The sequence below is a fragment of the Pholcus phalangioides genome, unplaced genomic scaffold (genome assembly GCF_987345545.1).
Source record: "Pholcus phalangioides strain wild (caught in Gottingen) unplaced genomic scaffold, Ppha-v1.0 ptg000042l_1, whole genome shotgun sequence".
NCBI classification, from domain to species: Eukaryota; Metazoa; Arthropoda; class Arachnida; order Araneae; family Pholcidae; genus Pholcus; species Pholcus phalangioides.
In genome coordinates this window covers 24189445-24205913 of record NW_028301628.1, presented here as the reverse complement: position 1 = coordinate 24205913, position 16469 = coordinate 24189445, and the positions used below count along the sequence as shown (strand labels likewise).

Sequence of the window (16469 nt, the reverse complement as noted above, 5' to 3'; positions counted from 1 at the left end):
TCCGACAAAATAAATACCCCATACACAACACGATCGTTGGAAAGCTGCCTTACGTACATATATACTCCACAATATTCGGGTTTTGTCCGCTATTTACGATTTTTTATTACGCACATGCAATATCTTTGCAAATTTCTCAGCCTTATTGTACTTCAAACCTAGTCAGTTGACCACCAAAAAAAAAAAAAAAAAAAAAAATGAAGCCACGAATTTTAAGAGCTCAAAGAATTACAATCAAAACTCATTTTACGGTACACGGAATACAAGATTACCGTTTGTCATAACAAGCCATTTTGTCCAAAATTCCAAGGAGAAAAAAGCACTCGCACTAATGTTTATTGAAAAATAAGTCGAAGAGACTAAATATAGATGTTGTTTTAAGAACTTTCGGTGAATAAAAATGATTTGGGTTCAATTTTCTATATCGCGATCAGAATAACCACTTTCGTCTTTCTAGGAAGTTCGAAATTCCCTTCGTTCTAGTGTGAATTTTATTATTTATCATGCATGCACATAGTGGAATTCCTAGTCAATTCCGAAGAAAACGTCAACTTTCCGCCAATAAAAATTACTTCCTTGATTCATACTTCAGGTCAAGTATCCGATTGAGTATATAATAAGTTTTTCTCGCCCTGATTGAGTACATGCCACTTTCAATCCTGAGAAAAGTAAAGAAAGTAATTCTCCCCGATCACATCTCGTTCCATCGGAACAGTTTTCCGGTCGTGTTTGTGTCGTTCAAAATCACACGTCTATTTTTTTTCCTTTCTTCTTCTCGGTTGAAATCCTGAGAAAAACGTCAATATTTGTCCGAAGACTTGAAAGGACACAAAGGAGACGAGACGTCTTTTTATAGATGGAGGAAACATTTGCTCCGGGAATTGACACTGGAGACGACAGGCTTGAAGGTCGGTCAGTCAGTCAGCAATTTAATCTTTTCTTCCCAAAAAGAAAACCCAAACCAACTAGACATATAGAATAGCAAGCGAATGCGGCTAAAAGTTATCACGTTTCTTCCATTGTCAATGCTTGTCTCTGTTAACACTGAGGGCTCTGCTTCTGTTTGTAATGGAAGGAAAGTTAAATACAACAAGTTTGCCAATAAAATCCACGGGCCGTGAAATCGATTTCGAAAGTGGTTGTCAAGAGAAATTTCGAATCAGTTCTTTTTTTTTCCTGAGTGTGTGCTTTTTTTTATAAAATTTGATCGATTTTTTTCTTTTTCTTTGGTCTACTGCTGCTACCCATTTATTTATTGTATACGTTTTCCCAAAAACATGGCGCAAACTTCATAATCAAAACAATTATTAATTTCGACCAAATAAAACAACACCGTCCACGAAAAGGAATTCGGTTGATCTACACAATCACAGATGAGAGACGTTCCTTAACGATCACGGACGATATGCCGCGGGCCTGAGTAAATGGAAGAGATAGATTTGAACTCTGTCTCCCTACATTTGGAACTTTTCATCTGTAACCTTGTAAAAGAGAATTGTTTTTTTTTCCTTCGTCAACATTATATTTTATCTGTTCCTTCTCGCTACGATTGACGATTAAAAATGAACATGGTGTAACATACATGAGGGAATGATAGCTGGGAGTGGAAGAAAGAACGGAAAACTTTGCTCTCCCCTCATCTTTTTTACTCCATTTCCCATGTGTAAATGACGATACAAGTTTTCGATATTTTTCTTTGCTAGTTCAGCTGCACGTTAACCAAATTTATTGCCAAAAATTTGGATGGCGTGATTGATTACCAAGCCTGTACGTAATAAAGGGGGTTAAAGCCATCAAGAATAAGAGACATCTTGAGTTGTTTCTAATTCAGCAAGGCTTGTAAAAGCCAGTTCTCCAACTGCGTTAGGGCTAAGCCTGCAATCGGCAAAAGCTCACATTCTGGTCTGCACCGTTGCTCCTTCTAAAAAATTCGAGACACGACCAGGGTTCCCGTAGGGTTTTTATATTGAGACAAAGAAAGAAAAAAGTGGCTAAATGGGTGGGAAAGTAACAAATTGATGATAACCTCTTGCGATTGTCATGAAAATTTCGATTTCATTTGCGTAGTCTGGCTATATTACGACACAAATAGGGCATTGTAAAAGCTGTTTCTGATAATAACCTAAATGATCGCCAATTAGCTCATTACTACGATGTAGTCGAAATCACACCCAGAAACACATCTTCACCTGGACGAAAAACGGGACGTGTGGGCTCTAGGTCAAATGGTTGGAGTTTTTTTTGAGAGTTCGATTCCTCATTTGCTTGTCAAATCAAATAAAATATATTGCTATCATTACACAAATACAAGAAATATGAGAAAAAAAATTAACAACGAGTCAAGATGAAAACAACCCATTCTGGTAAATGCTAGTAAAATTGATATGTTCAACAAAATATTGAATGGTAAAATTTAACATATAATACTGGATACATAAAAAAAAATTATGGCAACATAGAGAGGAGTGCAATTTAAAAACAGTTTTACATGCTGCTCCAAAATTGTTTTGTAAACATTTCGTATGTTAGAAAGAAAAACAAAAACAAGATGCAGCATGTATAAATAAATTCAACTATTATGTTATTTAAGAACTGCTTGGGCAACAGGAAAAACATTAAAACAAATTTTCTATACCATCAAATGAGAATATACATTACTTGATACATTTTTTAAACGATGATAAATTAGTATCGTGTTTTCTGGTGGTAATGTATTGTAGAATTTTGGGATAAGATAAGTAAAATGTTTCTTTAAAAGTGCTTTATGAGATTACGGAAATGGATACATATTATTTAGGCTAGCTCGAGATGTATTTAAAAGTAATGAGAATTGACCTTTGAATATGAGGAGGATGGATATATTGAAATATAATTGATCTAATGTAAGTATTCCGAGTTCTATTTATGGTGTAGTTTACTACAATTGTGTGGCGATTCTGATTTTTTTTGGAGGCTGATTCTAAGGCAAAGTTTTGGAAAATAGAACTCCGAACAGTTAGGCTATATATTACGAGTGAGTAAAACAAGGAGTAATAAAGAGTTAATAAAAAAAGACTGATTCAAAAGTGAGGTTTGAGATAGTAAACTTTATTAATTGCTAGCCGTAGTCTTTTTGCAAATTATTGACATAGCTCTTCCATTTAAGATTGTAATCAATGTATATGCCAAGGTGTTTAATTTTAGCAACTTGGTCAAGACATAAACAATTACAATCGGGCCTAAGAGTTTAATCGTTAGGAAGGAATTGAATGGAAGAGACATTTGTAAACTTAGTTTTGATATGTTTAGCGGTTAGTCGTTAGAGAGAAACCATTTTCGAACTTTAATTAAGTCATTATTAATTAGGTTAGTAATTGGAAATCGTCAATTGAGTAAAGCAATACAGTGCCATCAGCGGAAGTTACTGCATTGTCCTTTATGTTTAAGTTGCATAAATTATTTATGAATAATAAAAATAATAATGGACGCAAGACAAAGCCCTGAGGAACGCCTTTCACTATTTAGGAAACAGCACAAATGAAACATTCCATGCTGATTTGGTACGATTTCGATCGGCAATATCAGTACTAAAACAATAGACGGATGTGTTGTGGGGCTTTTAGAGCAGCACTTCAACACGCTTTGCTTTTTCAACCAGTAAAAAAAAGAGATAATATGTTTCCTCTCTACCACTATCTTGACTCGTCTTTTTTGAAACACCCGGCATTGAATACTGAAAACGAATTCGAAAGCTACATATATGGCTAAAATATTTCCCGGACGCTATAAAACATTTGCTACATGCTTTTAACTTGTAAAGAATAAAACCGGTCATTTTTACATAATCTCATTGGGAATGACCATGGACAAAATGAAACACACACGTTATCGTTGGTAGGAAGCGTGACCATTTATTCCGATTGTGGCCATTTTTCACTCGCTGCTCATTTGGTATTCAGTGTTATGACAAATTGTGAATATATTTCTTCTCTGATTTGGGTTCGAATAATCACAATAAAGAATCGCTGTATATGGTAAACAGACTCGTGCCTCACCCGAAACATATCAATGACCATTAATATGGAATAAAAAACATCCTCTTACAATAATACATAAGGGCACGGCCATTTAAATGGTTATATACTGCAACCAATCCCATATCTAGTAGGATTTCATCACAACTAGTAAACCCGTATCTGGTACGTAACATCAACCACAACAATCCTCACGATTCTCTCAAATTGTAAATCGTTCTCGGGAGAAATGGCGCGGGTCTTTATCGCCCTGTTCAAGTTCTATTTCACCAATGGCGGAAATGGATATCATTTTTAAGAAAGGAAAGAAGAAAATATAAAAAAAAAACAACTCACTGTAATTATAGCTTTGACCGTTCCTTTTCGGAATCCAATGAATACAGATTCTTCTTCTGTTTCGATTCGTTGATAGATTCAACACGTGAGAGTTTAATTACGTGAAGGAAAAGAAAACGGAATCTTCTCGAGTTGGGACATGTGGTGAATTCCGATTACGACTCAAAAAAGACAAGTCGTTGATTTTTCCACAGACAGTGCTACAGTAATACCTTCAAAACTGCAATTGGAGAACGCATACAGTGTGCTCTATAAATTCGTAAATACAGTGGAACCTTGTTCATACGTTGCTCAGTTATTCGACGATTTGCTTCGGCCACAATTGGTTCCTTATACATTTTAATGTAAAAATAATTCATTTATTCGACGCAAAACCACAATTATTCGACGTTTCCACTTCGACTCGAACTCCGAATCTTTTTTTAAAGAACGTCATTGTGTCAAATTCAAATGTGTCAAAATCACTGTGTGCACAATTTTTGTATGCAGGGAAAACGCGTTGATGCAACAGCTCTTCTTGCATATTGTCTGCCTCGGCAAAAGCCATGAGTTATAGGGTGATTGCTGACAACTATGAAAATAGCCATTGAGCTGGCTGATAGCCATTTAGAGTGAATACTCAAGTGGCTTGTTTATTGCTAGTTTTTAAGAATACGCAGACGTGGTGAGCTCGAAAGAAATCGGTTTCAATTGCTCTGACGGCCGTATGTCCTTTCAGAATTGTTTTCTCCCAATGTTCTTAGCATGAGGGTAAGAAAACCCATTTTAAGCATTTGGAGGGTACAGTTCTGCCTGCAAGAGACACTGTACACATTCACAGTAAGTTTTTCCGATAATTTCCTACGTATCATTACGTTTCTTTTCTCGTTACAATAACTAACCATGTAAGTCGCGTTAGCAACGGTTCAAATTTTCTTTCAGAGATTGTGGTCTCGTCGAAGTTGCTGACAACCTATGCCGACATTTTTAGACATTTTTATCATTATTTTATAACATTTCAGTGAGGACAGGTATTATGACGTTATGTTAGGCGCAAGTGAGAATGCTGAGAAGATTCACGTTCAAGGGTTTTAAGGGGTGTTACGAAACTCTAGAATGAATATTTGAATGTTATAGTCACAAGCAGTGAGAAATACAAAGTCTAAATGCTTTTGTCTCTCTCAGTACAGTACAAATGTTATAGTCTTCGGGAAGAACGTTAGCTAAAAAAATACTTTCAAAACTGAAGTGGGAATAAATAAAATTCACGATAGTGAAATTTCAGCCTGAAATATTATTACCCGCAGAAAATATTTTTGTAAATTACTAAAATCAAATATTTTCAACACAATCTCGGTTTTACTGACCATTCGAAAACTCGTGTCGTCCTTAACTGTCCGACTCGGTCTGTATAAAAACATAAGAACTTTCGTTTGTAGGATTCAGACAGGATTTTTCGCTCGGAGCACTCTTCAAGCGCCATAAATAGTAGAGCACTTGAGCAAGAAAAGGAAACAAGATATGTCCTGAACGACAGTTTAATCGTTGAAAATTCATTTCTTTTTGCTTTCTTTGATTAAAGTATTGTCAGATCTGTTCCTTCAGATTTATAATAATACAGGCCACGAAGCTTAATGTGATCATATCGGGACTCGCAGTTTTGATAACAATTACCGAATGATAACTGTGTCCGAAAAAATCCCGTTTGTGCAAGTGCGTTAATCCTGCATCCCGTTCGGTCGAACGGGAAGTATGGTGAACGAATATTGGTAATACTGGACAAGTGGTTCCCCCCCCCCCCCCTACACGATTGGTTGCGCAATGTTCAATCGCGCGTTCCATTTCTTTTTAAATTCTAAAACGGGACATCTTTTATTTTTTCCTCTAAGCTAAAAGCATATTTTTATTCAGCGATTGTGAGGCGTTAGCATGGAACTTTGTAATGTATATCATGAAATTATGATACTTTTTCAATGTACAGTGCGTTTCATAGATCCCATAAGAATAAGCCTCGCGGAAAAAGAAATTTGAATCGGGTCAACTCAAAAAAACTGATTAAGAACCGAAGGAAAGGGCTATTTTGTCATACATTTCCCTTTAATATAGGAAGTCAATTGAAAATGCAGCTCTCTCCACATGTACATGGATTAACGCGAAAACTACGGATTGATTGCGAAGTTAAGTACAGAAATGTTTGCCAATAAGAGAGGGAGAAGAAAACATCTCCTTCATAGTCTTGTAGGTTGATAACAATAACTGTGACAAAATAAGTTCGGTTAAACTTTAGCTTCAGAACGCACAAAAAAAAAAATTCCCACGGAAGAACAAATAACATTATCCGAAGTCCCGACAACTAAAAACGAATATTTTCCCATGTACTGATATTTGTCCCGTTCTGGTTTTTTGGAAAAGTGTTAACAATACCCAAATTATAATATTTTCCATGATAACTAACTTCCAAGTAGCCGTTGACTGTAATAACAACAAACAACAATGATCGGACTGCACGCCTAGCTCACAATCCACTGACTGGTCCACAAGAAGTGGACGCACTGGAAGATGAGAGAGAGAGACAGCGACGAATGGATTATTCCTGGTTATAAAACACTCTTGGGGGTCATCATTTCTCTTGATGTTGACAGAGTTTTCCCGTCTGGACGTTGAGGTAAAAAATATAATAAAAACGCCAGCCATTTTTCTTATTTGGGCTTCTTCCCCACTTCCCCAACCCGATGGCTTATGTTTCATCTACAAGTCACGACTTGACATGCAGTTGGTTTTTATCCATGGGGTTTTGAGGCAGCTAATAGATTCTTATTATTATTCTGGTCAGTTTATGGTTTACGCTGAAGTTAACGACATAATTTCTTTTCTGGTTTGTGCTGTCTCTTCCCAGGGAAGTTGTTATCGGAATGCCTCTTGAGATGGCGGACAAGATAAATATCTGCTGGCCATTTTTTTTTCTTTAATAAAATTTATTACAAAATCTGGGGTTTTCCTTTGGTTCGTTCCCTCAGCGATCCAATAAAAATGATGTTTTAATGGGATTTTTTTTTTGGGGGGGGGGAAGTTTATGGTTCTGGCAATATATTCCGAGATGTTTCGAAATTTTCGTATTAATAATCTCTAATTACTTAAGGGATAGATCAATCGTGTTCGGGTTTTTTCCATGTGTCTGGAACCAGGTCATTATTAAGGGTCTCTTTCACGCCTGTGTAACCCAATATTTTACGCCCCACGATGCAAGATTTGAAAGATCTTTGATATGGAAAAATTTTTTAATTCATGGTCAGTTTCTTGAAGAAGGGTGAGGAATCCTGTTTTAAAGCAATTGAAGAAAATGATGATTTTTTTTAACATTTTGAAATATGTCGGGAAAGAATTCCCATACGTCTCGTTCCATTAAACAGGGAATGTGGTTATCATGTGTACTTACAACCGGGATTTTTCGGATATAGTTATCAATCGGTTTTTTTTTATCAGTAACTCCAAGTTCCAAAGTGATTATAGTAAGCGATGTGCGCCGCATAAACAATTAATAGAATTTAGCTTCTTAACACTTTTCTTTTCTTTCAAACCGGGGGCAATTCCGGTCTATCGCCATGGGCATACTCTACTGAATGACTTGCGCCGGAAGAGTCACACGTGTACTTAATAGTCGGAGTGCTTATCTAGTGTTGTCGGTGTTTACTACCTACTGATTAGTTAGTTTTTTTAGGGAGGGGATAGAATATATTTTTATATATATTCTAGCCGATTACTCTGGCAAAAATTGACAATTATTTCCCGTATTAGTCACGATAAACTACTGCCACGCCACGCAATTCCCATCATAGGCAGGTGATCTTTATCTCACCGACCTTCTCTGGAACACATAAAAAAAACCATCCGAACAGAAAGAGGCAGTTTCCACTACAACTTAATTTACTGGATGTACATCAAGCTTGATAAAAAACATCACATTCCTATATCTTCATTAAGACATTCCAAGACGGGAACAAAAACTGCACTAACACCGAAAAAGAAGAAACCATTTCCCGCTATTGTTTTCTCCTTGATGTGACGCAGACTTCATTGGCCACAACACCAACAACACTCCTTACTTGTCTATAATAGATACATACATACTCCTTGAATGTAACAACGTGACATTGCTTTATATTGAAAGAGGACCTAGATCTAGCCTAGGAGCAGCAGCAGCAGCACCACGCGTCTATTCCCTTAACAACACACACATACGAAAAACTTCACAAGAGACTACAAACATTGCTTGGAGCTGCAGCAGCAGCAACAACAACATCCATTAAGTTGTCACATCCATTCCCTAAGAACTAATCTTCCTTTCAAGATGGTTCGGAATTTATTTCTTAGAAGATGTTTCTACGGCCCAAACAGTTTAATCGGAGTAATGGTGTCCCTGGAGATGTCCTTCAAGGGGGATCCGAGTCATCCCGATCAGTACTCTGTGTACTCCTTTTTTTTTGTTTTTTCGTCCGACACCTACGGTTCTCATTTTATGTGTACTTGAGAATGAGGAAGGTGGAACCGTGGTGGGACTTTTTTCGTCCAACACATCCTAAGTCCTTGAAGAAAAAAGTCTTATCCAGTTACAGTGAAAATATTTTTTTTTTCTTGGATATCTATCAGTGAGAGTTGTTCGTACGACATTACGGAGATTAAAGTATAGTTTCCAAAAATAGATCGTTTTCTATGATTAATCCCTTGAGAATACCGTGCTATGATTATAATAGCAATCGCAGTTCATATGTAAGAAAAATTACAATTTTCTTCTATAGATATTTGATATTTGTGGCAATATTTAATTAACAATTTTTACTAAATATAATTTTCCCCCCAAATAAGAATCAGCATTTTTTTAAAATATTTTCATTCAATGAAAAATATTTTTTAAACATATTGCAGTCATTTCAGAATTATTGTAAATGATTATTTTTTGGAATAAGACTCCAACAGGAAATTGTAATATTTGACTAAAATTTGAATAATTTGAAATATGATACTCAAAAATGAAATTTTCAAAGTTAGACAAATTTTATAAAATTATGAAACAATATTCCACTAAAATTTTAACGAAATATAAAACAATACTTTACAAAATGTGAATGAATTTGGAAATGATATTTGACTAAAATTTAAAGGACTCTCGCAAAAATGTGAATGAATTGTAGTATACAGTGAATCTTCTCAAAATAACGATTCTCTTTGGACCAAGAAAAAGTATCGTTGCACAGGAATTATCGTTGTATCGAGAAGCAGCAGTTTAACATTAGTCATTCCCAAACAAGACGGGAAAACATCGTTGTAGGGGGATTTTTCGTTATATTTAGTATCGTTTTAGTGAGGTTTCACTGTATTACATTGCATTGAAATCTATAAGCTATATTTCGTTAAAATGTAAGCAAATTCTAACAAAATATTTGACTAAAGATAAACTCTAAACAAATTAAAAATCGGATTTTCCTTCAGTTTCAAGTAATTTTTAAACAAAATTTGACTATCACTTGAACAAATTATCAAATGAAAATGGTGTATTAAAAAAAAATACGTACTAATTTTAAAATAACATTTGACTTGTATTAATTTATTTAGGTAGCATTTGATTAAAACTCGGACGAGTTTTAAAAAGTATATCTTTTATGTTGAATTTATATTGTGAATAAAATTTGAAAGCAATTAAACTAATATTTGATTAATATTTCAATTATCTTAAAATAATACTTCAATAAAATTTAAATTCGCGGTAGCAAAGTAAATATTGCTTTTTTCTTTTCGTGGTTTACTGTTGATTATCAATTTTTTTGGAAAAAAGAAACCTATTAAAATATTATATATCCATAATTAAATTAAACTTTATGTTTTGCTAGCTTAAATCTTGTTTCCCATTCAACCCGCATTGTGTAAGAAAAGACTAAATTTAGCGATGGAAATTGTTTACGATCCGCTAAAGACATACATCCTGTTTTCTTTGGCTTTATTTTTTATTTTTCTTAGTCCATTTTGGGGAGCGAGAGGATTTCCTCTGTGTTTAAAGCGGCTTTTCATGAATACATAAATAAATCCTATTAACAGCTTCCTTTTTCCTCCTTTTGAGAAGAAAACGTCTTGGCTTATCGAGCTCCATTTTTGAAGGTTTGGGATTTCTAAAATTTGGCGATGTATCATTTTTTTTAGATTCTGAAAAATTCAAATATTTTCTGAATCACTGAATGTCTCGGCTATAACAAAAATCAAAAAGTCGAAACATCAAAGAAGAAAAGTTGATGAATTTAATTCAAAGAATGTCTTGGGACGAGACATTTTAGTGACTTTTAGAAATCTGGTAGTGGTTTAGTGTTTGGAAAAAAAACAAAACTATTCATTACAGTATGTGCATGCTATTAGAGAAAAAAAAATATTACTACAATGTATTTACAATCGAATATAATAATTAAACATTACGTAAAATCGAAACTTTTAATTAAGAAATTTTATTTATAAAATAGCATAAAAAAGAAATTTATATACAAATTATACCCGAGAAATTAAAACAAAGCTACAATCAAAATTAAAATAATTGTAAATTAAAACAATTGAAAATTAAATAAAAATCAAAATAATTGAAGCTAAATAATATATATATATATATATATATATATATATACATACATACATACATAGTAAGTTGAAATAATTTAAAATTCATTGATTGAAATAATTTAAAATTCATTGATTGAAATAATTTAAAATTCATTGATTGAAATAATTTAAAATTCATTGATTGAAATAATTTAAAATTCATTGATTGAAATAATTTAAAATTCATTGATTGAAATAATTTAAAATTCATTGATTGAAATAATTTAAAATTCATTGATTGAAATAATTTAAAATTCATTGATTGAAATAATTTAAAATTCATTGATTGAAATAATTTAAAATTCATTGATTGAAATAATTTAAAATTCATTGATTGAAATGATTCAAAATTAAATCGAAATAAACAAAGAAATGAGGATTTGAATTAAAATAATTAAAAGTGCAAACTAGAAACATATTAAGATGAAAATATTCACAACTAAGCTTAATGTAATTAATATATAAATATATATTTGATACAATTTTTGTTCCATATTTCTATGCGGAAGGACATAAATTTCAAAATTTATTCGTAAGTAGCCTCCCATCAAAAGCAAAATTTTTGAAATTGTTCGTTACATGTAGCACGATAATTTCTCTTGACAACATAAGAGAGTTTTATAGACGCGTAAAAAAAAGAACGCACTAAGCTTATCTTCGACGGAAGAATTGACTTTTCCGAGGACCATTTCCTTTTTGTCATGCAATCAACTGCATTTGAAGTACCTGAATGACATTCTTGTCAGCACGTTGTTTGACATAAAACCTCGTGTGAAGGAGAAAGAAAGAGTATAAGGAGATTCATCTTGTATATACTCGGGGAAGTACAGGTCTAGTCAAAACAAATAATAAATAAAAGCCATTGTTTCAAGGGAAGAGAGTGGTTGACATATGCGCCAAAATATTGTCAAAGAAGAAAACATCATCAATCCATTTATCATTGCTCTGTGGTCTCTCTCTTCCCTTTCTTTTCCTTTAGCCCAATATCTCTGCTTTTTTCCCCCGTTTTATTATTATTTCCATGTTTTCTTTTATCTTCCGTGGCGAGAACATTAATTTCTGTTGTCAGAGACTTGTCTCTGATTCATTCCCGTTTCTCGCTCGTATTTCTGGTTTCGGATAACCGCTTTGTGTCATTAATAATTAACATGAATTTCCTCGAACATTATTCACGATGGCTATTTATTATTATTTTCTGATTAGATTGATTGTCGCTATATTCTTTCTTAACTCGGAATCTTTGTTCTGCGTGATCTCCAATAAGTGTCATCTTTGGAAATATGTTCCGATTTTTAATCGTTGATTAAGTTGGAATATATATGACTTAATTCTTTTATGTGTTTCCTGATTAAGTTCGTGTGCATTAGTGATTAAATTTGAATCAAAATGCTTTATGCGATAAAAATTGAGGAAATGAAATAAAAACTGAAATCTATTTTTTTTATTTCATTTCAATTTATTTAAAAAAATGTAATTTAACAATGCGAAAAACAAATTAACTGAAATTGTATTAAAATTGAATTTAGAAAAAACTATATTGAAATTTTGTTTGAGAGAATTTAAGGATAAAATTACAGAAAATAAAATTTTAAAAATTAATTGTACTCGAAATTAAGAAGTAAATTGAGATTGGAATGAAATCAAAATTAAAAATTAAATTTAAATGTAATGAAATGAATTTAAATTAAAATCGAAAATTGAATTGAAATTATGACTAAAAACTGAATTGAAATTATGACTAAAAACTGAATTGAAATTATGACTAAAAACTGAATTGAAATTATGACTAAAAACTGAATTGAAATTATAATTAAAAACTAAATTGAAATTATAATTAAAAACTAAATTGAAATTATAATTTGAAATTGAATTCAAATCAAATTTTACAATATAATTGAAATCAAAATTAGAAATTGCATTTAAATTAAAATGAATTATTCAATTTAAATCTCTCTCGGAATGAAATAAAAACTACAAATGGAATTGAAATAAACGTTATTTCAATAAAAATAAATTTAGTTAAATTTAGAAAAAATTAATAAAAAAATTAACAAAGGTACAGTTTAATTATTACAGAAGTTTAAACTACGGAAATGTAAAAACTAAACGGAAAGTTGAAAGTTATTGAAAGAAATCAATCTCTAACAATTCTCATTATTAATAATAATCTCAAGAAGTTTAAAAATTCAGAAAAATAATTAATATCTAAAAGTTTAAAAATTCAGAAAAATAACTAATATCTAAAAGTTCAAAAAATTAAGAATTGCTTCAAGTTCAAAAGTTCAGAAACGATGAACTTGGTTTGAAATTAAATCAAACAAAAACTGCGTAATTGAAAATTTCCAAGCAATGCTAAAATCTGAAATTATCAAAAAAACAAGTTTCATATAAATTATAAAAATATGTATAAATTTTATTAACACCTTTTTTACAATTATAAGGACTAATTTTTATGTAAAGTGAATGATAAAACATGGAATAAAATTCCATATAGCTATCAAATAAATGTCAAAAATTGGAATGAAATGTCATTCAATTCAACAAAACTATGTAATACTGTTTTAAATCATTGAGAAATACAAGAAAAATTTTCTTCAATTCATCACGTAATAAAAACCCAGAAAATGAAGTGAAAAAGGTGCTTAGAGTTACATTACGGCAGGAGAAGAATCAATCACATAATCTCTCGACTTCGAGTACCGAGTAATTATTCATTCTTCAAGAAATAAATAAGAAGAAATCGTTTTTTCACCTCCACGACCTCAGAAACCTGAACATGTATAAACCGTAGGCTAAGAAAAGTCATTAGTCATGCAATCAAGGTTGAAAAACCAGAGATATCATTCATACGGAATACGGGTAATCAGTGTAAAGCTTCGACGTCTCAGTTTTTAATGACAACGATATTCCTCTTCTTATTTCTTGTGACATCTTTGGTTCTTGTTACCATGAAATAAAAAAAATGGGGGAAAAAACTAGAGATTTTTCTGCTCCAACTGTTCAAATATTGATAAGTTTTTTTTTTTTCTTACTTAAAACACGGTTTTTTTTGGTTGTTTTTTTACCCACAAGTTGATAAGCTGTTGAAAATTTTCCCTCTTCATCCCTCGCATCATCTGTATGCTGTCAGGAGGGAAAGCGTACTTCATATTTTACAACTCTCTAAAATTTTCTCTTTTTTTTTTTGGGTTTGTAATTTTTTTTTACCTAAACATCTTTAAAAATTTACGGATTCCTGTCAGATATGGCGGGAAAGAGGGGAGAAAAAAAATGTTTTGTGACATATGCGAGGAGGTGTTGAAGCTTCCATGACTGTTTAATATCGTATTTTTATTCATCCCAATGTTAGGTATCTCGAAAAAACTTTACGAAACAAAGTGCATCGCTGTTATGTCATACAAAGTCACTATATATTCAACCTGCTGCACACGAGCAAGGCCAGGCCCTCTTTTGTGGCGCTCTGTAGAGTACATGCATACAGAACAGAACAGAACAAAACAAACCGAGCAGTACCAGGCTCTATCGCTTACGCGATTTTGGCTCATTTCCCCGTAGGGCGTGATCATGCTAAGGGGGGGGGGGATTCTGAAATACAAGGGGAAAAAAATAATCTGGGTCCCTATCATGGGTTTTTAAATGGCCCCTTTTAATATTTTACTGTCTCAATATTATAGAATATAGAGAGTCATTCTAGAAATCCCGCTGAAAGTGTTTCCTATAGGGGTCCCACAAAACATTGACGTAGAGAGATCTTTGTCTACAAATTTGTTTTTTAATTAAGGCACAGACCCGTATTTTTCATTGATATACATATGTCCGTTAAGCGGTGAAACGCTTAACCATTGGATTAAAATCCCAATTCGTCACCGGTGAAGAGCACCGTGGTCGTGAATGAAGATTTAAAGAGTGCTCGCCAGGTATTTCCCAACATCACAGAATCAAACCATATCTTTCGTAATTCAAAATGGTCAGATTAAGGCCGGTCCCAGAAATTCTGCTGCCTGAGGCGAATAATGTTTTGCCGCCCTTAAGATACGATTATCTGGAAAGAGTTTTCTTTCTTCACTTCTATTACCTTGATACAGTGGTCCACAAAGTGTGGCAACTGCCTACTTGTGGGGAGCGGGGGGTTAACGTTTATGATTCAAGATGTCGAGAGAGACTTTTCTAAATAAAAACGCCCTGATGAGAGTAAACACACTGAAGTGCCAAAAGTCATGGGATACCTCTTAATAGTGCTGCACTTTTCGCCGGGTAAAAGGAGGTCCCACACGATATTGAGAGGTATTCCATGACTTTTGACACTTCAGTGTATTACGGTTCGATTAGGACATAATGAACAACAACAAACCGATCATGACCCCGGCTCTGTCCCCATAGGGGATATTAGCTGGTTACCAGGACGTAGTAAAGTCATCCGAAGTCCCGATAAGAATAAACGATTTTTTCACATGTTATGATACTGACACGTTCTCAGTGAAATTGATACCAATGTCTAAATGTTGACCGTATTCGTGGTTTTAATAAGCGTCGTCTCGACTGTATTTTATATTAGATATTTATCTTACGTTTGAGTTTTTGTTTTCTGAAATGGTGCCCATACATAAATATATGACGTTTCTGTATCTTCTGTTTATTCTCAGGTGGATTCCTGTTGGACCCTTTGCCAACGGACGATCCAGAACCGTCATCTACGCCAGTGTTCCTAGAGGAACCTCAAGACACATTCATAGTGAGGAACAAACCAGCTACACTGTCGTGTAAAGCGAGGCACGCGTTGCAGGTTTACTTCGAGTGCAATGGCAGGTTGGCTGACGACCGTCAGCACGACCTGCAAGAATACGTTAATCCAATGACTGGCGTCCGGCAGGTCGAAGTGTCGGTCGACGTCACGCGGAATGACGTCGAAAAGACTCTCGGAACGGACACTTACGGGTGCGTTTGCTACGCCTGGTCTTCGACTGGGAAAATCAAAAGCAGGAGAGCTGTCATCAGTTTAGCATGTGAGTAACTGAATTATTTTTTTATTTTAAATTTATTTCAAGCATGCTGCGTGTGAAATTCTGCCAGTGGCATCTTGATAACTCAGATATCCATTCATGTATTCCTGATTTACGGAAAATTCACTGAAAACTATTCACCGCCACGCAAACAATCCATAGGAAAAATCACAGCTGGGAAAATTCTTCAACACAAGTGAGTGAGTCATTGAGCAAGTGAGTCAATGCATGAGCGAGTAAGTTACCAAATGAGTTGATGAATGAGTTAGCAAATAAGCTAGTAGAACGCAAAAGATCCAACGATGTTAGCTAAAAATACGCGAAAATGAACGCCAGACAGCTGTTTCGGAGCTACTATAGCCCCTTCGTCAGTGGAAAAGAAATGAAAGTGAAAATATAAAAAAATAAGCTAGTGATTGAGTGAGTGTGTGATCGAGTGAGTAGCTTTATTGGTGACCGAGTGGGTGTTTAAGTAACCGCACGAGTGACCGAATGAGTTGATGAG

At 33.7% G+C, this 16469-nt stretch overlaps 1 protein-coding gene across 4 annotated transcripts in view; it reads left to right on the top strand.

Annotated features, from left to right (window-relative positions):
• Positions 1-16469, top strand: part of unc-5 (netrin receptor unc-5) — a 304266-nt gene that overhangs the window by 53734 nt on the left and 234063 nt on the right. For all 4 annotated transcript variants that reach the window (XM_089254776.1, XM_089254778.1, XM_089254775.1 and 1 more), the window contains exon 2: positions 15608-15967. In XM_089254776.1, coding sequence (XP_089110902.1) covers positions 15608-15967 — 360 coding nt within the window. The remainder of the gene's footprint in view (positions 1-15607; positions 15968-16469) is intronic.